Genomic DNA, 26,350 nt, shown 5'->3' with positions numbered 1-26,350 from the left:
CGTCTCAAAATTAGGAGAATAATAAAGCAGCACCAGAGGTATAAGAAAGGGGATTGTGCATCATGCATCCAAAGAGGCAAATGTTAGTATACGGATGTGAAATGACAGTACAGCTATAAATCGTAGCACTTAACTCCTAACCCCAAACAAACAAAATTTTTCAAACACTGTGAGATATTTTTAAATACTCCAGTCATTTTTCATCTTCATACTGGGGGATTTTTAGGTAATAAAAAATCTTTGTAGCATACCTCTCTCTTTTCAGGCTTCATGGTTGCACACCTGAACTGGTCAGCATTTGCTTTCAGGAGCAGATCCTAAAATTAAAGCAATTAGCTTAAACAGTGTGGTACATTTAAATTCTCCAATAAGAATTATCTGTCTAGAAAAGCCTTGCAGCCCCAAGCAGTGTATTCATTTGTTTCCAATGAATGAAATCTTGACTTAGAATTGATAGGAATTTTCATTCCTGATTGAAGACTTGAAGTAGGCAAGTCTTGATTTTCTACATATTTCTGCCTGGTTATATCCTTTGCATAGGGCATCAGGCCTTTGATAGGTCTGCCCATATGAAACATGTTGCTCCTGAGGAATTCAGCTTAAAAGCCTCATTATTATCTATGGCACATTAGTACCATAGGTGGTAACTGTTTCCACACAGCTAAGAAACAATGACTTTTGTTTCTGAGTTAAATTAGAAGATCATGATCAGGCATCTCAGATCCTAGTGTTGCTCCAACAGGCACACCCCTAGCAGTAATTCCACCTGTCATTTTAAAGGGGGAAGTACAGGCAGCCGCGTTTCTAGTGTTTGGGTATTTCTTTTGTTTGTAAACCAAATCTCTAATCAAAGCTGTGAAAAACAGATTAGATTTTCTAATGGCTTTCTGGACAGCAGCTGTCCATAACTCACTGAACAGGATTCATCTAGAGTATGGCTTCCAGTGTTCTCCCTCCTTACAGATGATCAGACATGGTACTTACAATGACAGCTATAGCTTCTGCAAAAATGCTAAGAAACAAAAGGTATTTTTAATGCGTATTTCTTTTAGGACCTAACATTTCAGCTTGTTCAGCAAACAGTCTAGGGAACTGACCTTTGTGAATGCTTTGGATGCGTTTTATAACATTCCAGAGGCGACAAAAACTGCTGTTATTGCAGCTATAATTTCTGTGGTGTTTTTCCTTTGTTCCTTGTATTCATGCATTTTCTCCACTGAACAATGGGGCTGGTTGTTAGGTGATTTTATAGTTGTCATAGATTTTTGACAATATAGGCACTGTGATATGTTGCCTCCCCCCCCCCCCTACCCCCCCCCCCCCCCGCCCTGTTTTTCTAGGAAGTTTGTACGTACAAATAAGCACACAGAGAAATAGGCGTGTGCTTTCTCCACAATATGGAAAAAAGGATAAAAAATGTTGTATTGTTTTATAATGAAATATCAAGCATAGGTAATATGATGGGCCAGCAAAAAGAATGCAATGTTTATCCCACTAGAGTCCACCACAGATTAAAGCATTTACTATAGTTTAGGAACAGAATCCAATGCCCCTTTCACAAGGACATGAGGAGAGCCCAGAACAGTGACAAATGAACTTGTACTGGCTAGTGAAAGCTAGAGTAAGGCATTTTCAAAATGGTGGTGGGAGAGTGCAGATAAAAAGGAGTCAAATAGGATACCTTTTATCAAGCTTATACTGTTACTCGATTGGATATGGTGATTGCAGTGTGGGGAGGAAGAAATAAAGTGGAAACTGACATTTAATTAATTCCCTTCCAAGGAGAAGACAACAAAAGTCTGCTTTAACTATGATAGGAACTAACTCATTGAACAGGATTCATATCAAAGTTTGGATCAAATAACTAGAGATGTGTCTTTGTTTTTCCAGGCCCTCCCTTCTCCTGCTCTCTTAACACACAGACCATGTACTCTGCTTCTTTACAAATCATGATGACTTCCCACTCTCTCAGCCTGCGGAAGGAAGGAGTATGGAGTCTGTGCAAAAGAGAAGTCATAATCTGCTGATACTTTAAAACAGTGGGTGATGATTTGTGGTTATTTATCAGTTACTATAGAAAACAAACAAAAATATTGAACATATTTTGTATTTGAGCCCTTATTAAGTGAGTACCTTAAATACCCACATATCCTGTGGGAGTAAAAGAGCTATCAAACTATTTCAAGCTTGTGAAGACAATAATCATGCTTCTGCTACCTTACATAGCTACTTGCATAATTTCTCACATGGTATGTATAGTGAATAAAGGAGGACCTTGCCTCAGACATTTAATAATAAAATAAGGAAAAAGGGTGAAAGAACAGAACAGAGGATACAAACTTCATGACTCTAGAGAAAGAGCCAGGAGCTATTAGTACAAAAGCAAATATGGTTCAGATAAATTTCTAAGACTTATGAAAATGGAATATTACAGAAGAAACAGTTTAGAAGAAAGGAAAGACTAGAATAAGAGCACAACGCACTTACTTCTGCTTTTCGGCGATTTTTTGTTTTGATTTCCTCCAGCTGCTTTTTTTCCTTTGGAGGTTTGTAGGTGCTTGGAGGAACCTATAGTAAAAAGAAATAATGTCTAAAATATGGGGTATAAGACATTTCAAGCAACACATTCTTGCTGGAAAAAAACCCCAAACATTCACTTTTACTGTAGAACAGCTGCAGTTATTTTTAAAATATTGATTCTTTACTATTAATGCCAGTGCAGAAAGCATGGACAGATTCCAATTAGCTGGGACTACCCAGGCTTTTCAGTTATGTCCAATGTAATATAACCCCTAGTCAAAAGACCAGAAAGAAAGAAAAACCTGAAACTAGTACAAGAAATGCTAAAGAAATTATGAATCCTATAGGCCCTATCAAGGCAAAAAAAGTTGCCAGAAGGGGAAAAGTTCTGTTTAGTAACTCATAAACTTCAGATTCACAGTCAGATAGGACAGCTGAATAAAGTTAAGCTGTGGAGCTCTCTGGCACAGTGTGTGGTACTAGCAACAAGTTATAGAGACTCCAGAGAAGTTTAGAGAAGATAAATCTTGAAGTTTATTAAATACTTGAACTTCATTGTAACTGAGGAAGTCTTTGAGCTGAAATGGTGGAAGACTGAGAAGGCAGCTGCAGAAAGCAGCAGCTATGCTTGTCCTGTCCCTGTAGTGTTCCTAGACATCTGTCTTAGTACTGCTGGAGAAAATACACTGTGTGGAATGAGCCATTGCTCTGGTTTACTATGGCTGTCCTAATGTCTGTGTAAGGGAACACTACTGGAGGTGTACATTAAATGTTCGGAGGTAGAGGACTGAGAGGGTCCTCCTAGCATTAGTCAACAATTTGGGAAAGCATTCACATGTCAGAAAGTGCTACAGAAAAAATGACGAGGAAAGACATTGTCTGGCTGCCACATGGATCAATAGGAGACAAGGGACTGTATGGTTTTGAGTTGGGCTGAAACTTCTGGGGGATTTCAGTATTTGCTTGACCCATACATTTTGCCCAGAAGTAAACTCCAAAATGTTTCTTTCCTATGTGGGTCAGATAGTCTGCCAGTTTACTGGACATCTGCTTAAATACTTACCTTGCTAAAAATGTTCTAGCTCAATTAGAAGTTACAGAATTAATTCAAGAATGGGAAAAACCTATAATCTGTATTGTACCAGAGGTCACTTTAGAGAACATGGGGATCCCATCTAGCTTTATTGAACTATACAAAGAGCTACGCTCTGAAAAACTCATGAATCTGATGTACTTTCACTGCCTTTGCTATTTGACATTGTTTGCTGGTAAAACAAATGCACAGACAGAAGAAGCTAGCAATTACATGCACTGGTGAGACTGCTCAAATATTTTTGTGAGCTTTTTAAGTTAAGTAGAACTGAAAGTGTTTCCCAGCAGTATCTAAGAAATTTTATTGTGCTTTTTATCTATTAAAGCCCAGAGAATTTGCAAAGGGTTGCACAGGCAGTGAGTATCAGTTTATTTCACTCTTCTCCCTAGCCATGTGCTTTACCTGCAGAACTGGACTCATCTGCCAGCGTAAGATGAAAATCTCTCCTCAGAAACTGCTATGCTTATTCCAAGTAATTTAAGGAGGAGATTTTCGAATCAGTCAGCTCTGTTTCAAAAATGAACTTAGCCTTGAAACTTAGTCCTCAGATACCATGGTGATTGATGAGTACCAATCAAAGAGACAGACAGACACTACAGCAATTACCCAGTTGCTAGAAGAGAATGAATAAGTCACTATAAGTAAATTGTAAATTCCAGCATTAGAGACATGAAAAAGGCCAAACCGTACCTACTTAATCCTAACGTGAAAAAAGGGGGCTGTGAGTAAGAGACAGCAACTTTGCTTTTCCTCTCCAGTCAGTGGTCAGGCTCACCTATGCTTTCTGGATATCCTTTAACCAGAGGTTTATTTAGGGAGTAGGTACCACAAGAAGATTAAGGAAGAACAAAATGAATAATCACTTAAAGCTTCAGTAGTCATCACTCTTCTATTTTTTTAAAGTTACTGTCGTAAGATGGACAAGAGCAAGCTCATGCAATTCTAGTGTATTAAGAGCTTCTACTCTTATATATAACCAGAACATAAAGATAAATACATTACTTGGTCTATATATTTGCAAACAAAATCCTCTGTATTGGCCAAATGAATTCACCCATTTAATTATTTTAAATCAGCAACCCCACTCATGAAGCACAGCTGAAATAATCAGGAAAAGATTTTAAAAATACGCTAAATCTGACTGAATGTTATTACAGTAACATCTCAGTGCAGCCTTTTTATTTTTTTAAAATACATTATTGGTTTACAGAAAATCTAAAATTAAAATAGTTGCATAATCTTATTATTCTAGTACAGTGGTGACATTAAAAGAATGGATTTTATTTGTAACTCAAGGTCAAGATATCCAAGGAAGTTAAATGTGTCCAAATAATTTTGCATGTTATCAGGTTTAAGCACCTGTCTCCATTTGTTTCCTTCGCAAACTTCAAGCTAAAGCACTCATTTTTGTTTCTAGAATTGTATTTATGAAGTGTGTATGCATATCTGCATGCTTGTGTGTGCATATATGCATTAGTGTGCAAAGAACAGCGGAGAGAATTTATAATTGCTCGACCAATAGAGTGAAATGTTTCATTATTAAATTTCAAAATTAAAGTATTTTTCCTTTTCACTTAGTGTTCCCCATTTCTGATGAATGTTTATGATAATGAATGATTATCCTAACCTTCTAGGCCTATGTTACTCCAAAAGACCTTTCCAAGGTCAGTGGAGAGTCCCATCTCAGTATAGATCATAAGGCAACAACCCTGCCTCCTGCAGTAACCCGCATCTCCAGTCCTCTCCTGTAAAGGAAGCCTATGTTCATGGTACAGGACAGCAGTACTATCCCAGCTCCTGAACTAAATGTATGTAACACATCTCATCTTACTTTGCATTTTGTCCCTACTATGGAATATAATGATTACTAGCAGAAAGAAATACCTAAAATAATAATCTTATTAATCAGAATGAATTAATTTCACCATAGGGATGCAATAACTGATCAGTAGTCATTGCTCAGAATCTAGATGCCTCTGTACGATTTCACAGAGCAGTTTCAAAGCTGAGCAGTAACTACGCCTGTAGTTATTGTGACCATAGTCCCTGCTAATACACCACATGACAAGTTCTTTGACAGACGTATGAGAGCCATGAGAAAAAACGGGATATCTCATAAAATGAACAACTCTGTGAGAAAATGGGTGAGAAAATTTCTGCAGCAGATTATGGGAAGTTATCTAGATGAGCTTTATTCCTGTGCATTCCTCTCAATTACATACAACTCTCCACCGTACAGTAGCCAAAACTATGGCCTGCTCTCACTTTTCTAACTCTTTCTTGCCATCTGGACTGTCTTTTCAGTCTCTGTTCATTTCAGGATCTAAAATGGGAATACTGGCAACAATATGGCAAATTAAAGTGAAGCTTAATTTGCTGAGATAGGTACAGAAATGAGCACAACATATGTCACCACTACACTAATGGGTTTTAGATTCATACAGCTTTTAAATTTGCGGACTTGGCCAGAATGTAAACCAAATTTAGTATAATCCTAACAACACAAATGAACTTCAGTAAATGCATCCGCTTTAAAGCAAATTTATTCTAAGAGGGTCTGCACAGCATAAACGTACTAAAATGACAGCAATATGACTCATTTGTATACTGATTAAGTAGTTATTAAATGCAGTTTTTCAGAGCCTGGTATTAAGCTGTTTCAATGTAAAATCCCATTAACTGTATAACACAGCACCATTAAATTGCTCTGCCATTCTAAGATGTAAATGGTTTCTAAAAGCATTCAACACATGTATTATTTAAAACCTGAAGTGCTAATACAAGGTGGCAGGTAATGCCCAAAACTATGACTTCCAAGCTCACTTCCCACTGCATTTAAATATAGATGATTTTGGATTCTTTATTAAGTTAGTCATAGCAGCTTGATCCCAAATCCTGTTTGCCTTACCCCAGTGAGCTAACTTAAAACCAATCGTGTGTCTCCAATTTGTACCCATGTAACTAAAGCACAATCTTAGACAATGAGTAAAACAATAGCTTAGCATTTCAAAGATAAATTTAGTCTCATTTATACATAAGCAATCAATTTAAACTGAAAAACCTTAATTTTAGAGATTCAACATTAATACACATAGAAAGGAATAAAATTCCACCCTCAGGAAGGAGCTGCAAACATAAAGAGTCCATCTCATCTGCAGTGAAATTGCTTTGCCATTTATTTTACTGAGAGTTCATCTACAAAAAATCTAAGCTTATAAAAAATTTTCATTTGAATGTTCATTTCTTACCTGCTTCAGTGCATTATCCAAAGCAAACATCTTACAAATCCAAGGACAACCAGAAACACTTGTATTAGTGCTGTCATCAGTCTGTACCCATTGTATAGTTCTGCCTCCTGAAGTCACAGAACAACTGCAGGAAGCAACCTTTTCCCTTTGCTTTGTTTGGCTTACAGTTTGCTTACAAAACATTCACTGAAATGCAAATAATTAGTTTGGGCTTTTTTAGAAATCTGACCTTCAGTACCACAATATTACAAAAATCTTTGTTGATCTGTCAAAGGTTGAAGATTGTCTATAATTATTTTTAAGGAGACTATTAACTCCCCTACCATGATTTTGTGCACAAGCATACATAAATCTCAAAGCATAAAAACTCACCGGTGGCCTTTTTTCCAGTACTGGTATTGGCAGAGGTATAGGAATGGCACGTCGTCTGGGCACAGTCAAATTAAATTCCTTTGGGTGAGTGACCATCGAAGTCTTGACAGTAGTAGTACCGTTGTTTAATTTATCTGTGAGCTGTTCAATCAGTTGCTGTACTTTTGGCTGCCACCTTAAAAAAACCCCAGATTTTTTAGATTTATTTAGTTTCTTTCACACAAACTTACAGTATATGAGGTTGGCACTGGTGCAAATTCCATAATACTTTCAGCCATTCAATTTTAATAAAACTGACCTATGAATTTGTACTCATGATTTAGTTGGACTGTGTTATTTCACCTCTTGATAGATGCTAGTCCATTCAGACTACTAGTGGTGAAATAGCCACAGTTTTTACTGAGTAAGCAGCTACCTCACCAGTTAGTTTTGCAGCAGCACCAGACTGTGAATCAGAAAGGCAGCTGTCATAAGCTAAGTACACACTTAACATACTTAGACGAAGAGACTGTGAACAAACAGTGGTCTGAGTATTGCCTCTTTTACCAACTGACAGCATACACATAGATCAACCTCAAAGCACAGGCAGTTCTATTAAAAAAAATAGTAAGATGTAAGGACTTTGGTGGATTAGCAAATGAACCCTCAGTGAACCCTGTGGGGCAGCCAAGATGATTTTGATTTCTCTGTGTTTGGATTTTGGCCTGTATGGAGGTTCAGCATTCTTCCAAGGAATGACAGAAAGGTGCAGAATTCAAGGTAAGACACAAAGAGGTAATCACAGGGCTAATTATGATGACAGCTTCATGTCAATTATTCCTCCTCTATATGTGTTCTATCCTTAGGCATTACACATGCAGCGGAGCTTTCCCAGAACCTAAAAAGCAGCTGACAATGCAGATTTACAGTAACTTGCTTATGTGACTTACTTTAGCTAGCACTGTCATTATGGCATGAAGCTTGCAAGTAACTTCTGCAATTAATGCAACTCCATTAAAATAAATAGGACTTTTTATATTAACCTCATTGACATTAAAAAGACATACTTAAAAGAATTTAAGCTATTAAACTGATTAAACTGATCAGTGCATTCTCAGCCCCCGAAGGAAGTTTCAAACCCAGTAACCAAATATGGTCTTTAACATTACATCATGGAATCACAGAATCATTTAGGTTGGAATAGACCTTCAAGATCACCAGGTCCAACCATTAACCCAGGGCTGCCAAGTCCACCACTAAACCACGTCCCCAAGCACCGCATCTAATGCGTTTTTTAAACACTTCCAGGGATGGTGACTCCACCACCTCCCTGGGCAGCCTGTTCCAATGCTTTACCACCCTCACAGTGAAGAAATGTTTCCCAATATCCAATCTAAACCTCCCCTGGTGCAACTTGAGGCACTTTCCTCTTGACTTGTCACTTGTTATCTAGGAGAACAGACTGACCACCACCTGCCTACAGCCTCCTGCCGGGTAGTTGTAGAGAGCAAAAAGGCCCCTCCAAGCCTCCTTTTCTCCAGGCTGAACAACCCCAGTTCCCTCAGCCACTCCTCATAAGACTTGTGTTCCAGACCCTTCCCCAGCCCCATTGCCCTTCCCTGGACACGCTCCAGCACCTCAATGTCCCTCTTGAAGTGAGGGGCCCAAAGCTGAACCCAGGATTCAAAGTATGTATTGTATTAGAATATACAGTTCTGTATAACTTATATTTACTACTTCTAGGCAAAATGTGTTTGTTACATTGAATGTAACTGACTGTGAAGGACAGGTCCAATAAGCTTAGTGTAGTTTAAATAAGGAATAGATTAAGCATCTGCTTGCATGCATATGTACATACAAAACCTGCATGGATATGTGCGTATATATCTATGCATCTCTGTATCTTTACTATTGTAAGCATATGTTACAATTAGAATCACTACAATGGAATATATTGAGTCCAATTCTGACTTCAAATATATCGCTGCAGTTCCTGTAGAACTCAGTGGAATCTGGAGTACTGCAAGCCAAATCTCTACTACACGTTTGTTAATTTGGCATAATCTACATAGTATGAAAGGATTAATTCTACTGACTTTGATATGGCAGAGCTAGATGCCAACTCTTTTTCAGCTGGTATTATTTGCAGCATACTTTTGTCTAACAGTGCCATGACCTGCGTTAATCTATACTGCACTGAGGAGGATGTGTGACTGCAGCAATATCAGTGTACCAATGCTAGCTCTAATTTATCTTTCCTGGGTAAAAACGAGAGCGGAAAAGTGACACAATAGGCTGCAGAGCTACTGATTCTCCACATGAAAATGTTTCAGTCTGGCAAGGGTCCTCATGCTACTGTATCGCCACCTAACCAATGTGGGGACACACCTGGCACCTCAGACCACCTGAACTGTTAAATGATGCTGCAATTGACCTAATGATTTTAAAAGACTTGTTTACATGCTTATCTGATTTCCTCAGACGGCATTTGACCATTGGCATAAACAAGTCTGTGCATAAAGACATACTCAGGATGCCAAACACCTTTTTTCAAATGCTTAATGTTAGACAGATGTTGAAGTGACTTATGACGAGGCACAAGTCTAACTCTGTGAGATAATCTGAACCTTCTACTTTTTAGAATGTTTTTTTCAGAGTATGATGTTTGATCTGTTCAGGGGCACCGAGAAGCAAATATACGACAGCTGAGAAAGGACTCCTCTATGAGAGAACCTTGCCTCTGGGTAAGTAAAAGGGATTACTATGGTCTCACAAAGACAAGAAGTGTTCTGAGTGACTTCAATATGAGAGACACTTTAAGAGCAAATTGAGCTTTCAGGGGGGAGCTTTCCTCAGCTTTTAAACTTTGAGGTGGCCACAGGCTACTTAAGTACTGCTTACCTTAGCAGTAGATCAATCCAGTTCTCTTTTACATACTCTGAATCGTAGAAACGACTCCATTCATCTTTTATCCACGTGTTCAAATACAAGGCATTGAAGAAGAATCTAAGAAACTAATAATAGGTAGTTTCTTTTAAATATGAATACTGAATACTGGAGGCATGGTATATATAAGACTACAAAAAAGATAAGTTGCTCTTACTACAAACAATGCTGAAGAACTTGCTTGTATTTTACCCTGTAATTATAATCATAGGTGCTTGGTATTTGTAGATTTTTCTTAGTTCTGTTAGGACAGCCCCATGTCTTTCAGCCCTATTTTGTAGAACACTAATAGATAATAAAATATTTTCAGTGGCCCAAAAAAAAATCCAGGAGCTACAACATGGGAATGTGTTAATGCAGCTTTAATTTGCTTCAAATATTGTGAAACAAAAGTTTTTATTGAAAATGAAAGTAATTACTATTGCAATACACTGATTTTAGTATAATTATACAATAGAGATTCAGAGCCTAATATACCCACAATCAGCTCCTGATTATCTATAGCTGGATGATCCACGGTGCCCGGAAACACGGCAAGCCTGGTACTGTACCTGAACTACTTAATTTGCTATCAGCTCCCTGGGAACTGGGCAGGGAGAACTGCTGAGAACTAAAGTAACTGCTGTACAATATGGTTTCTTCTTTTGTTGAAATATAATTAATTGGCATATACCCATTAAACTAGAAGACTGAAATTTGGCACACTTACACATTGTTGGGCTCTACATGCTGGAGAAATAGCAACTAACACTTGAATTTTTGTTTCCCACTGGAGTTCACCAGAAGGTCAAGAGCCTTTCTTTAAAACCTGAACTGTTCAAATGGCCTTATGCAACACTCTTGAAAAATGGCACTCAGATTCAGTCTGTATCATTTACAGCAACATAAATTCCAAACTTGAACATGAACTTTTTCATTAAAATTCTTGGAAATGAAAGTACAAGCAAGTATCATGCTGAAATAATCCCCGTAACAGAAAAGAGCACGCTACATAATATTGACATTATGAGACATACTGGAAAGCAATGTGCAGTCACTTGAGAAGCTTTCAATGGAGACTGCAGAACTTACTAGTCCAGACTTGGTATCAGCCCCATCTTGGGTTGGTTTCCACAGAGCCATATAGGTCTTTGTACTGAGTTTTTAGTTCTGGAGGACTACCAAGGAGCTTCTTTCTTAATTCACATGTGGTGCCTGGCCCAAGGTGGCTTAGAGCTTTGTGAATAATTCGGCTATAAACAATTCAGATTTGACTCAAGGTGTTTGCTGCAGATGTTCAACAGGTGCAGAAATCCTACTAGTTGAAATCTGTAGTCTCGATGTGACCATTTCCAAGGAATTAACCTGTAATTTTAGTCTTATTTTCATCTATTGTGCTTTTGATAGAGTCAAAAGACTGATGAAGGACTAAATTAATATTACCCCCTTGGATTCCCATTCCTGTCTAGAAACTACTGCTCTTCCCCAAAACTGCAGCTGCTGGCACATCAACACACCATCCAAAAGAAGATATTTAATCCCTAAAAGTATGACTATAAACTAGGCCTTGAATTGTGAAGGAGTTTGTTTTCTGGTGCTTCCAGATTCACTGGAGTTTGCTAAGTGTATGGTAAGGGATGCATTTAATCCCGTTGGTCTAGAAACTCATTCATCCTTCTGGAGGATCTTCCTCTGCAGTGCAGGCATGTTGGATTACATTTTTCATCTAACATAGCAACTTCTACTTATGCCAAGTATAAATAAAATGCTAGAAGTCTAGACAGAGTTCACTCTGCAACAGAACTGACGCATGGTACATATGCTACTTCTACCAGTTATTGTAGCAATATTTTACATCCAGTTATCCCAGCTGTATATAGGATTATAGACCTAGTGACCATGTCCCCTGCCAAAGTACTCTTCTTACCTTACAGAAGGCCCTGACTATACACAAAGTTTATAAAAAATGTGTTTTTAAACAAATGTAAGCAGTAATACAGGAGTGGACTGAACATGAGCTGATATACTTAAACTGAGGCAGACCTGAGGGGTGAAGCTAGTTTCAAATTTCTAGGTATTGAGAGAGCTCACAGAAGAAGTTGATGCAGAAATACTGTAGGTGTGATCTGTAAATCCTCCAGTTTTCTTTCACTAGCTTTCATTTAATCTCAGAGGGACCTGAAACTCCTCCCTCTCTGTGTCCTCAGGATTCCTCTTTTATAGCCTAGTCCATCCTCAGAGGCTTCAGTCAGTTTTCTGCCACATTGCCACATGAAACTAAGCCTCTGAACTGTTGTTTCAGCTCTCCCTGACTGATCTCCATCTAGACTTCTAAATATTTGCTGTAACTATCTTTCACAAGGTACTTGAAACTCAACTACCTCTTCAAGGCAGACGAAACTATAATAAAGGCACACAGTCACCAAGTTCTAGCTGTTGTATTTAACAGGGCTATGGACCCCTGGAGGCCTCCTGCTGCAACACCAGTTATGTACTGGTTATTAATATTTCACACTGTATTAAGACAAATGAGTAATTATGTGATTGATAAATGCTATCACGTACTCCTAGGAGGTACAGAGAATGGTTAAGTGTGTAATCAGATATCAACACTGTGATGTATATTTTAGTACTGTTGTAGTCACAGTCCCCAGAGAAACAGTGAGGATACGCCCCAGTACGCACCCCACTAGAGAAGGCTTTGAATGCAGCTCTGAAACAGTTATCCAGGCAATGCAGAGATTGCAAATGGCAATGCAGGATTACCAGACATCACTTCTGACCAGATTCTGCCTGAGCTGAAGGCCACAATCTTGGTATTGATAATCCATATCACAGATGGCAAATGTAGGCATAATAATACCCATTAAGCCATAGCGCATTTCATTTCTTAACAACAAAAACTTTTGTGTTTTGTGAACTGAATTGCTAGGAAAAATCCCTTATATTTCTGTTTTGTCTTTGGCCACCTGTGACACAGGTGGCAATCCCAGTATCAGCAGCTCTTGCTTTTACAGCAGCAACATGTGGCTTGAAGTTCTCACGGATTTCTGTTTGGATGTTACCAGCATCTGTCTCCTTAGAAAAGTCACTGGACAGTCATTTTGGTAAGAGCATTATTCTGCTTACTCCTCTGTCTTGAACGTTCCAAGAGTTTCACTACTCACAGATCATGATAACCAAGATTCAATTCCCTTCTAGAAAAGCAGTGGAATTACACCAGAAATTAACTGTATCCATTTTTACTATCTTAATATACTCTGGCTGTAGTAAGACAGGTGTGTATAATTAAAGACTGTTTTGTAATGCATTTTTACAGGTGGGCTGAATTGAGATTTTGTTTTTGAGAATTTGAATGTGCCCTGCTAATTTTTACACAGTAGGATTGTATAGATTTCTAAAAACAAGTAAAAAATGGTAAGTTTCCTCATCTGGTATTATCGTTACATCCATGTGGTCATTTGCAGAACTGAAATCCTTACATTCACAACATAAGCTTTTGACTCTTAAGGAAGTAACTGCAAGAAACAGCAGGTTCTGCTTTTCCACACAGATCAGCCACTACCTGAGAATGCTATTATTTCGTCTGTACATATCTACAGCTATTTGCTGTAGTAGCAAATGCAATCAAGGAGGCTTCTGTCCACTCTTCATCGTCTGATTCTTTCCCTCTTATTATAGTTTAGTTCTTCAGCTATGCTAGCTCAACCACCTGTAGGATTGTACTTTTCGGCTGCAACAGAGAAACGAAGAGGAAGGCAAGAAGCTCTTAAGGCTTTCCTATGAAGAAACTGTAATCTATTTTGAGGATCCTGAGGGAAAGGTGTAGAGAAGAGTGTCCTAGCATGGTGTCAGGTCCTTCTGCCATCGCATGACCCAATTTGGACTTTTTTTTACCTCCATGTCCACCATGAGGCTGATCTTGTCCTGCTTCTTACTGATCTTGTCCTACTATTCCTACCTCATTGTAACACCAATTACAACAACCAGTTCTTATGTAGTGATTTTCCTTTGCAGATCTCAGAAGTTCTTTATAAAGACCTCTAATGCTGTTAGAAGCAGTCAGAACATGAAGCAGAGCAAAACAGGTTCCTGAACGCTAGAAAGCAAGCACTAGTTATTTTGCATTTTTTACAAGGCAATAATGAAATTATAAAGCTGTTTACTTCAACTTTTTTTTCAATGATGTATTTTCTCTAAGATATAAACCCTTAAATTTTATAACAAATATAAATTAAAAATATGTATGAATAATGGAACAGAGAAATAGGCTTGGGCTTGCAATGCATAGCTAAGTTCTTGGAAGAACAATCACACCGAAGTTACAAAATTGGGCTCTATCCTATGGTTCTGTAATTATACAATTATATATTGTATATATATAAAAAATTTTTGCATGTATTTTTAACATTACAGAATGAGATCCTATGATTTCCTGTTCCAGCAGATGAACATGTGTTAGTGAGATAGCATTATTATTCTGCCTGGATATTCTGTCTAAATGAAAATATTTGAACATGCATCAATCACAGGGAAATACTGTGACTTCAAATTGAATGGATTCCATTCAAGAGAGAGGTCTACTCACAAAAGTTAATCTCATTCAGGTGAAGACTACTCATTTGAATAAGGTTTATCTGTATGATTAAGAAAATTCCACTGTCTGTTATGTGCAGAAAAAGGTATTTTTTTATTAAAGTAGATCTATTATAAGCAAATATGTATGAATAATTTTGCTGCATCTCAGCTGAACTCAGACAGAATAGTCATCAGGCAAAATCTACAGGTCAGCATCCTGAAGGAGAATCCCAAATTTCTGATAACTTCTGTTGCTAAGGCTGCAGATCTATCTGCCTTCTGTTGTTATTGTCTCTGTTGCTGGGGGGACCAAATGCTGCTTCTAAATCCTCTGCTGCAGGTGCATTAGTATAATCTAACATCACTTTGAAGATAAAGATCCTCTTTTAATGCAAGAGAAGAAAACCTAGGTACCATGGTGATGAGGATCTGATAAGATACTTAAGCAAACAAAGTTACATCTAGAGGAAAAAAAGTAGCAGGTGCAGACCATCCCCATAATGCAGCACTTCCCTATCAGAAAAGAGTTATTCCAGACAAGGAAGGAGATACTATCTGAAAGAGAACATCAGAGCACTGATGCTTAAGCCATATAAACCTAGGTGAATGGAATCAACAACAGAAAACTGGAATGAAGTGGGAAAATTCTGTTGCTAGCTGAATGAGCTCAGGATGCATCCAATCCAGTGGCTTGTGTCTAGGATGTTTACCAAAGAAGGGTCTGGGAAAGCATTTTAGGCAGAGTGATTTGTCTGGCTACCAGATTATGATAATTCTTCCAGCCACTTCTCTGTTCTTTCTAACAGTTAATGAAATGTAACATTTTTGTCTCTGAATGGCAATTAATAAAAAAACATTCCCTATCAAGCCCATCAAACCAAAGCGAATAGAGCTTTTCTAAAAACATTATGCAGACAACCTAACCTACTCTCTCCCTACATATCACAAAGCAACCGTACTCATTAAAGAGATGCTGGCATCCACAAGAACATTCAAAGTCATCAGTATAAGGCTAAACCTTAGCCTTTTGAGTATTAATTACTAAAATTTGCCTATTTATCTCTTGCGTGTCATACTTGTTATTGAAACACCATGTTTGGACTATACTTAAAAACATCTGGATGATCAAAGTTCACATATGCTGTGTCACCAGTATTTAATTTTTAGCCAATTTTCCTAAGAAAACAGGGCTTATGAGAAGGAATTGCTGCTCAGTTTGTCCCTCTGCACCTCTTTAGAACACAGCTTTTAAGATAATCAGCACTTTCAACCATTTTGAAACAGAAGCAGAAGATATCTGTATTTGTATAAATTTCATTTAAATTAGCAAACAAGTAGTGGAGTGAAACCCAAATTTGTGGCTCCAGAGAAGAAAAAGCAGGCAGAACTTTGTTGTCATGCTTTCTATTTGGCAGCAATGGTTTGATCAATTGCATGTATGTTTTAATGGGTTCATTGGTACATGCAAACTCCAAATGAACAATTGTGGTATTAGGAAGGAGAAAAAGTGATGGAAGGGCAATAGGCTGGATAATCAAAGTGGCAGTGGGTTGTTCAGGGAAAAAAGAACACTAATCAGCAGGAACAACAAGTTCCAATAGGTTCATTGTATATGGAAAAAACTTCTCCTGCCTAAAGTCAAAGAATGTGGGCAGAGCCAAGAGTGAGTATGCAAATTAGAGGGACAACTGGAAATCACATTAACTGTAAATCATGTGATTATTCTACCTTCTTAGATGATATAAAATACATTTCCAATTAATCTTTGATTGAATATGAGATAGTCACTGTTCAAGTATAGAAATGGAAGGTTTTTGTGATAACAAAATACTAATTCTGAATTTAAACAGAAAGTAACACTAATTACTTAATTTAAATTACCCTGAAAGTTGAGAAAAGTCATCTGATTAATCAAACACAATTAATAGATTATTAGTTTTCTTTAAAAAAATATTTTGTAGTTTCATTACCTTTTGCATTTTTGCAGTGTCCTGAGATTTCACAATTCTGCTGAAGTGCTGAAGACCGAGCTCTTCTAGTTGAAAAGTAGCCAGGTAACAAATAACTGTCAAAAGATACATACATTTAAAATACAGCAGGTAATTCTAACAAACCTATACTCTATACTCAGTGTACTCTGGGATTTAGGCTGTTACTGTAACTTTAAATAATCTTCAGTATTGTTTATCTAACTGAGCAACATAATGCTTGACAATGAGAAATTGTAATACAAAGTTATAATGTTAACTCTGTGTTCATTATTAGCATCATGACTCTATGCTATAGTTCATATAAATTATCTCCTTTGTGAGTTAGATCCAGCCTAGTGCAAATCTACATGATTTTATAGAATTCTAACAGCTGAGGGTCTAGCCACTTACATTAAAAATGTAAAACAAATGTAGTTATCTGAAGTCATTCACAGAGGTCCTTCTGATGCTTGCAAGTATGTGTTTGCAAAACTGGGGGAACTACCATAGTAGTGTCTGGAATCCTGCAAGGCTGAAAGTAAGATCTTGCCATGATTTCACAGTTGTTTCACTATGCCAACATCACCACTAAAATAAGCAGCTCTGTCAACCCCTAATTGCTTGTTCTCATCCCATCCTTTCACTTCCTGGTGTTTCTTCTCTTGGGCAAGTACAGTCACCCACACAACCAAGTTAAAACAGATTGTAAATTTTACCCTGAAGCACTTTCTTGATCAGTTCACTGGATGTCTGCTAAACACAAGTTCTAACCCCAGAGAAGATATGACACAGGGGTGAGAATGAGTGGCCAGTGATGAGAAAACAGGCACCTTGTTTCTTTGGGTAGTAGTACCAGTTTATACAACAAATATTTGCATAATCCATCAGTGAAATTCTGTTAGTCTGGCAACAGGCAGGGAGAACAGGAGTCAGATGGCTCCTGAGAAACATGACTGAAAAGTTTCTGACATTATTACATTGTTGGAAACAGCTTTTTCATAATGTAGCCAAAATTTTCAGTGTAAGCAAGTTTATTCTGGGAAAATTTAACATGAACAGGAGAAATAAAAGAAAGTTTTGATAGTGAATTTTTCAACATACTCTGTTTTTAATGTTTTCAGAGAGGATAGCTCTTATTCTTCTGTTCCAGAATCATAGTTTATCATACATAACAAAAAAACCCCACACTAACAAAAAACCCTAAAAAGTCATATTTCTAGTATGTTTTTTTTTTTTTTTTTTTTTTGGCAAGTGACCATTTTACAGAGAGTGTTGTAATCTTTGGTTTTATTCTAAATTAGAATAAACCCAAGTCTTTAAATTGTGAAATTCTCTGGGAAATCCAAAACTGTGCAGTTTGATACAGGGTGAGGCACAGGCAGTGCAGTGAGATTTTTGCAGATCTGTAAAGTTCATGAGCTCCTGTATCAGCTTTCATTTGACCATAACCACTTCGATCAATCAGGCTTCACTTGCACTGTAGTATTTTAGCTGCCACCAAACAGTAATGATAAAATCAGTAAATTCTGACCAATATGCTGCCGCCAATTCAGTCTTGTGCTTTAGCATAGCAACATATTTAAGCAGTCTTAGCAGTATATACATTTATCTCCTACAAGCTTTATTAAATTCAAATCTGCTCACACATAGCAACAGCCATTTTAAGCAGCTTTGATCATTTAAGTGTCAATGCAGCTTGGCAAAGGGAATCACAAGCAGCTTAAAAAAATGTAAGCCAATGACCTTAGACTCTCAACTTGTTGATAAAGGAAAATTTTCCATGGCCTACCCTCTGCCTATGATTAATGGAGGCTTTTGAGTGGACCAGTCCTGACAATCCAATTATAGCAACACTCAGCTTAAAGGTATAATTTATGTGCCCCAGACAGTGAAAAACATGGCTTTGGAGAAATGGAGACAATGAAGCATTACCAGTTAGAATATACTCAATACACTTTTAACTTCATCCTTGACAGTTTAGGTTCCCTTTTGTTTGTTATTTGATTTAAATTTCTATACCTTTCCAGACTATCACAGAAGCAACCAGAAATGGCATAAAAAATCAGTACATTTTAAACCACAAGATGCAGATAAACTTGTATTAGATATGGGGTTTTTGTATTTTTCAATGACTTTGAATTAAATTGACTGGACTTTTGAAAGTACCCACAAAGCTTCAGAATGTACCTGACTTACAGAACCAATACCAGTGTGATTTCTGATGCCAGCTTATTTAGCAAGTTAATAAATCAGCCTCAGTATAAGTGTATTAAATGCACAGCATAAAAAAATTTTTAAATTACTTTTTAATGTACTTCTCAATGCCTGAAATAACTTTGGGAGTAACAACAACTCTGATTAACTAGCTCATACTATCAGATACAGTTGTTTTGTAACTGATTCTAACCGAGTAACTAATCAAAGCAAAATAATTGACCTCACTCATGGAGACAGACAGAAGTCTATTTACATCACTGTGATGATCAGTAACAAAGAAATCCATGTATGGATAGAGACATATCCTCAGCAGACAGAGCTTTGTTACACAATTTCATATCTGAATGGCAGATACTAGGTTGCATAGAAGAGAATAAAAGGAAATCACTGAAGAATATTTTTTTAAGTGATGGTTAAACTTTCAAGATACTTCTTCCAGCCACTGAAGCTATTTTTCATCTGCACGTTACCTAATCTGTAGGCATATTCTGCTGAATTTTCTTAGGTAAAAAAAAAAAATAAAAAAAATTTCTTAGGTTCCAGCTAACACCTGTGAGAGTCTAGACTAAATAACAATTCCAGGATTTAGGCTTTACATCATATGGTTATTGCACTGGGCACAATGACAGCGCTTCAAATGTAATATAATATTAAGACCTACACTAGTAAAATAATATTTTTAAAAATTTTGTGGTAAGCACATTTGGCGTTTTGAAGAAAACTTACCTATATAGAGATTACGCTCAGAAAACAGGCAGTATCTCCCATCCTGAACAAAAAAGGCATTGACTACTACATCCAATAAGGGTTTATATTCTATGCATCCAGCTAGTGTATCCAACACGAATTTTTCTTCTGTCATGTTAAGAGTCTATAGAGACAGAAAATTAATAATGATTAATGTAATCTGGAAAGAAAATGCTAGTTGTGTACAAATAGAAGTACAATCATTTTGAAGCAAATGGAAAACATGAATAACAAATAGCAGTGCCTTTGGTAGGGCTGATGCACTTCTAATACTACCAAATATGGGCAGCCCTAACAAATTAATGACCCTTGTTAAGTAAAATGTAACCTTCCCCTATGTTAAACTTTCAGTTTATTTGCTGACATACACATTTAGTTAAAAAGCCTTGATATGTGAATATTAACAGTTAATGCAAAGAAAATTGGAAGTTTCTGAGCTATGAGCAATGATTAAGTTTCAGTAAGAGTGTGTGTTTCCAGTAGGAAACGTGTTCTTTGTCAGTAAAGTCTGTGCTACTTGGTGAGATCAGATTCAGGGAAGAACCTGGACAGAGATTGTGGAAACGACTCTTTAACTGCTACTGTAACCGAATATTGGAGAACATGATGAATTTTAACTAAACCTGTGAGTGCCAAGATTCATGTTAATGCAGACTGGTTCTTATCCAGCTGTCCTCTCGTTCAGTCATAATGTTCATGCAATACCACAAGAGAACAGAAAAAGGAGGGTCAGATGCTCACTGCACACCAGTTGGATCTTACCTTATAATCTCTTTAAAAAGTCTTAATGCTCCTGAACTTTACAGAGTTTCAGTCATAATAAATAACCTGCAGAATATCTGTTACTGCATGAGATAAACTACTAGTATAAACCACTTACAAACTTTGCAATAAAACCTGAGGCCCAGAACAGTTTGTTATTAAAGGAATTGAAAAAGGACAGACACACTATGACAAAATGACAAACAATGCTTCTTTAACTTAAGGAGGTTAGCCAAGAAGCTAAGTGCATCTTCTGAAAACATGTAGTCCACATTTAATATATGATCTTTCCCACAGCTCTGAGATGTGGAAACAACTGAGCTGCAATAATACATCAGATGAGAGGTTCACCTTGCCTAGTAGGCTATCTGCTAGCATATTGATTGCTTTATTTCCCTAATGTGATTAATTTCTAGTTTAAAGGTATGATTATAGGCTGCTGGATGGAACTATGTGAGTTTTCTGATGTATGACACTATATAGGACTTTGAGACTGAGCAAATACAAGGCAAAAGTTTATAATTACAGTTCTAATTTTCAAATGTAAAAAATTATGCAGAATCACTCCATGTGTAGTTTCTCACATTGCCAGTCAGAGCAAGAATAACTCTCCTCACGACTCCTGCTCAAAAGCCAGGTTTTGTTCCTTCCAGTTTGTGCATCACCACTAGAAAAAAATAGTGCCTCCATATAATTGTCTCCATATTAATATATATTTATATATGCGTATAGACATACACATCTATGCAGGCAAAATTACACCTGCATAATTTCTTTACTGCCATTGGGATTACACTAATACATCTGACTACCTCTCTAGCAGAACTATAATAGACAATATTAGTAATGATACACATAGAGAATCAAAATCAAGCTCAGTTTGTGCGTTTTAGGTCCTTAAGGCTAATAATAGTTAAAGTCATAGAAAAGCTTTATTTCTATAACTGAAGTCATCAGGTATGACTCTGAATATATTCTGTGATGCAATATGTTGGATAAAAAGAAATAGAGTGCAACCAAACTATCATTACATGGAGACATGGAAGCTTCACAGTTTGCTGGGCAGCACCAGAGACTGAGTGCAAATAAGGAGCATATCACCTACATTCTTAATCAAAGCTCTAGAGAAAGAAGAACCAACAGGTTGTGGTTGAGAAGACAGAAAGATAAAGGGGAATGCATTTGGGAAAATGGAGTCAACTAGAGAGAGGTGGCAAAGAAGCAGCACAGAGAAAGGAGTGAAAAAGGAAGGTAGTGGAAAACAGGAGGTACAGAAGGGCTTAAATGGAGGATGGACACAAATGGAAGGGCAAAGGGAAGAGACCATACATCTGAAAATATGCAAAAAAACTAATTTGATGGGAAGCATGGACTCCATCTTGCTAAGCACTGAGGATTCTTGTGAGGTACACAGTGCATTCCAAATATACCTTTTCTGGGTGAAGATTCATGGAGATTCTTTCACAAAACTGACAAAGAAAATCCAGAAATCTAACTCCACACTAAATGCTCAAACATATATACCTTATTTGGTATGAGTTACCTGAGAATTTGCCACAAAAGGCAAATGCAAATCTAAATATCTGAATGGCAAAGTGAGAGAGGATGACATAGTTCCGGTAAAAGTAGGACTGTGGCATTTTGAATCTAAAACACATGGTCCCCTTGAACAAATGCTGCTCTGTCAACGAACAGATCAATCTGCAGACAACAGTAGCCCTGGTAATAAACAGAAAGTCCATAGTAAAACTGGACAAGCCCATTGGAGGCAAGCCCATTGCTAACAAGCCCTGCAAAAACTCTCACGACTATCTGCATTAGAAAGCTAGAATTTAAATTGTTTCCAAGATCTTTATTTGATTGGAATTTTTGCATTCACCTTCTGGGTACTTTGATACATCATACATGTATAAAGTACTATAACAAAGCAGTGCTTTTCTAATGTACTTTGGAGAGATGACCAAAAGTAGACAAACAGGTAATAACTAGATGACACCAGTTTCCAAATCATATCTCCTATACAGTAAAGACTACAGCATTACAATTCAATTGCATATTTACATTTGCTCTGCTTTTACTGTTCCGTTAACAAGTTAACAAGTTAACAAGTCAGTCACAAGTTAGTTGTTAGGACAACACAGAAATAAGTGCTTACTCTCGCTTACTCCCTGAGCAAGACAGTACATAACTACTGCATGGCCTCGAGCTAAGCAACAAGGTGACAGGAGGTGCAGCCTGGGGACAAACTGTGCCCCAGAACATCAGTACTGATTGGTAATTCTGTGGAGCACAAGCCAAAATGTCTTCTCATGAAATATTACCAATTAAATCTGCTTTCATCTACAAACAGTACTGTGTTCCATTTCTACACACACAAATTGAGAATAGTTAAGCAGCCTGCAGCTATGTCATCTAAGGAAGTGATCTCACCATAATAAACTAAACAAGACTGGGCAGGATGAGTACTTGGATAAGAAATCTCAAAGGTGAGCCAGTTGTTGGTTAAGCCCTCCTGATAATCTAGTGAATCAAAAAACAAGCCAATGCTTTAAAACAGTTAGGATACTCTGTATAGAAAGTGCACTGTGTCCTCAACAAATTCCATCAAGGATATTTACAGTTTATCATTATATCTGAAATCATAATTGCTTTGGGAAAGAAATACGTTGGGTAGGTGTAATTTTTAGCACTAATTCCTAAGTGCATTCTTTCTGTGTGGCTTTATGTGGCATTTTATGTCAGTGGGATGTATTTCAAAAGTGGATCAAATGATTCTGAAAAGTACAATATGATGACAGACTATACATTTATAACACCTTTTGAACAAGATTCTCAAAACACTGTGCTAACATTAATTGAATTTAATGAGATTCCTTTTGGCTAACATTATTTTGTAAATGCAGGAACTGTGATATGGAGAAGATAAGAGATTTGCCCCAGGTGACACAGCAAGTCATTGGTAGCAACAAGAATTAATAAACACTAATTTGTGAGCCTTTGTTCTCAGAGCATCTTCTTACCTTTTCAAGTATAATTTACCTCGTGTATTTCTCTGAAACAACCACCAGTTTGCTATGTTTGCAAGTGTGTTGCATGGGTCCTTCAGGATGAGGAAAGCCAGATACAGTTACAGATGAAAGTAACTCATGCAGCTATCATCTTCTGTTCCACCAATTATTCAAATTTACCAGAAGACAAAATAGATCTCGATCAATATGCCTATTCTATGCTCAGGAAACAACCTCTCTATTTCTAATGTTACAGCTTATTATTTAGTTTTTTGTTGTGTAAAGCCTAATAAGTTTACAGTAGATGAATACTGGAGGGTCCTATATTTTTAATGTTTGGAAGCCTATATATTACTGTGTTGACCAATAGCTGCACTGGATGTAAGTAAAATACAGTTATATGTGTTCAAAATGTCATTCTCATACAAACATCTCAAAGTGTTCTCTCTATGGAATTAATTTCAGCTTTTTCTGATTCCCAAGTATGTATAGTAAAAGATTGATCCTGTCTGAAATTATCCTGAATGATCCTGTGAAAAAATGCGACTCCTGTCAGAATATGTGCTGACTGGCATTACCTCCCCTTTTTGAGAAATCCCTAATGCCCCTAGTCTGCTTCCATGGACATATTTTCCTTGCTTCCTGACACTTAGCTGTAGGTGGGAACCAGTCAAGTTTCTTCAAGGAGAGGAGAAACTGTGTAAGAAAGCTTAAGCATAGGACTTCGTACACAAACAACTTTCAACATGTGTTAGTTTGAGAAATATCATGAATTAAATAGAGAAGTATCTGCAAAAAGCAAGCTTTGCCACGGTGGGTCTATGGTAATAAGGATAGTTAAAATGGCCCCTGTTTAAGGGCTAGAGAGGTCAGAAAAAGGATGGTAAGAAGAGAAAGAAAAGCTTTTCTTTCTAGAGAGAAGGAAGGAAAGGAACATCAGCCATGTCCTGTTTGAGACATCTCAGGATAAGGATTAAGTTGAAGGTGATACAGACATTTTAGAAAGAAGATAATATTTGATGAAAAGATAAAAAAGCTTTCACCTCCTGAAAGAACAGTGTAATAATATGTACTGAACTTTTCTACTGCTGGGCAGAATATGCATATTTTGCAGATGAAGTCTGATTAATTTATAGTGTTTCAGATATCAGTGCTAGTCCTCTCCAAGGGTCTAATCAAAATGCTGTGGAAATGAAAGAAAATATTCCTAGTGACTTTGAATCGGTCTCCAGAACTCAGTCCTCTTTTGCTCTGAAGTCAGCGAAAACGCTTCCAGCAATTTCAAGGGGGGAAAAAATTTTGGGATCTTAGGATATAAGTACAAAATCGTCCTGCTTCTACTAGTCACAGTCTATGTTGCAGTTACAAGGTAGTATTTTCATCTTCAAGTGATAATGCTGACCATCTTGAAGAGTTATCATTATTTTCCCTTGTACTTAATATTCAATCATATGAGCGGGACATTGCAGAAAAATCAGACTCCATCCTTTCCTTAGAAAGATCCTATGCTACATTGATGTCAGTAACTAATACAAAAATTAGACTTGTATAGTTTAGTAGGATTTTTTCCACCACTTGCATCAAAATAATCTTCCATTTCATTATTTTCATATTTAAAACCACATCTATGACTTTTGACATTTGGGGATTTTACTCACAGTTGAGTGGGCATGTGTGAGACACAGCTGAACCAACACAAATGAGAACTATGAAGAGTCATGCCAAATTACACCATGTTCTTGCAAAACGGAAAGCTCATAAACAGGTTCATCTTGCTATCAACATGAGAGGGATAAAGGAGTAAAACAGTGAATTTGGGGTGGCAGTTCTGATTTTGCAGAAATAAGGTTTTCAGTAGATGGGATGTATAAAGGTCAGTATGATGGTTCTGATCCTGAAACTCCAATTGAAATAAGTAATTCCACTGAAAGTAAGGTGAATTATTTGCATAGAGAAAGGCACAAACATTGCATGGTAACTTCTGTGTTAAAATCTGTCTCTTATTATCATAGCAAAAGCTTGATTCTAACAGTCACAAGGAAGAAAAGATGCCTGGGATGCTTCAATTAGATACAAAACTTAATCTTTTTTCAAAAATGAACAGCTGCAGTCCATTTCTGTAAATGGACTGATGAAATTATATCCTTATGTACAATGTACACTGCATCAAGGATCACTCTGGACATGGATCATTTTTGATAGATTTAATTGAAGAATACTTAATAAAAAGATGGGGGGGTTAGCACACAAGAATGAAGATATAACCTGGAGGGCAGCAGTCTGAGGAAAGGTCTATTAAACTGCATTTAGGAGAAGTAGTTTGGGCATTCAAATGAAGAACAGAAGTACAGATGTAAATTTGAATGTGAATACCAATACCTTAAAGAACTGAGATAGACATAAAGAATTATTTTAAGTTAATGTGCTATTCAGGATAATTCAAATTGAATTCTGTTGTAATAACAAGCTCACAACATTGAAGAAAAAGTATTTATTTGCACTTACTTGTTTTTAGGAGGTCTGAGGGACATAATATGATTCTTCATGATTGAAGGTGAAGGTTTGTTTATTGCAACTAGGAATAACCCATCATGTTAATAATAAAACTACATTCTTACTGAAAATATTTGCAGTGAAAAACAAGTCCAATATTATGTTATAAACATCATAACTTAAAATACAATAAACATGAAGACTGTAAATAACTGAATTACAACTCAAAGTGTAGTTTTCTTCCTGGAAGACAATCAAATCTGATTATTCACTGCATGCAACAAATAGAAATTCTTTTTATGATATAAAATTCACATGTTGCAGAAATAAAATGTATGGAGTTTAACAAAGAATCACCTCTATACTAATTTCGATCACATTCTAATTAGAGGAAACCATGTTATTTATCTCCCACTATTCAAGCATTAAAAATCCTTA

General features: G+C 36.9%; 1 protein-coding gene across 3 annotated transcripts in view; it reads right to left on the bottom strand.

Annotated features, from left to right (window-relative positions):
- Window positions 1-26,350, bottom strand: part of CFAP99 (cilia and flagella associated protein 99) — a 63,704-nt gene that overhangs the window by 28,850 nt on the left and 8,504 nt on the right. For all 3 annotated transcript variants that reach the window (XR_003563181.2, XR_003563182.2, XM_027815551.2), the window contains exons 3-8: window positions 19,629-19,773; window positions 16,686-16,780; window positions 10,114-10,226; window positions 7,234-7,408; window positions 2,488-2,568; window positions 252-317 (exon numbers count right to left, since the gene is read on the bottom strand). Coding sequence is in view for 1 of the 3 variants with exons in the window: in XM_027815551.2 (XP_027671352.1) it covers window positions 252-317; window positions 2,488-2,568; window positions 7,234-7,408; window positions 10,114-10,226; window positions 16,686-16,780; window positions 19,629-19,773 (675 nt within the window). In the remaining 2 variants the exon portion in view is untranslated. The remainder of the gene's footprint in view (window positions 1-251; window positions 318-2,487; window positions 2,569-7,233; window positions 7,409-10,113; window positions 10,227-16,685; window positions 16,781-19,628; window positions 19,774-26,350) is intronic.

Source organism: Falco cherrug, chromosome 1 (assembly GCF_023634085.1).
Source record: "Falco cherrug isolate bFalChe1 chromosome 1, bFalChe1.pri, whole genome shotgun sequence".
In the NCBI taxonomy this organism is placed as follows: domain Eukaryota; kingdom Metazoa; phylum Chordata; class Aves; order Falconiformes; family Falconidae; genus Falco; species Falco cherrug.
The sequence above is the reverse complement of the archived record's forward strand: the minus strand, read 5'-3'. Positions and strand labels throughout refer to the sequence as shown.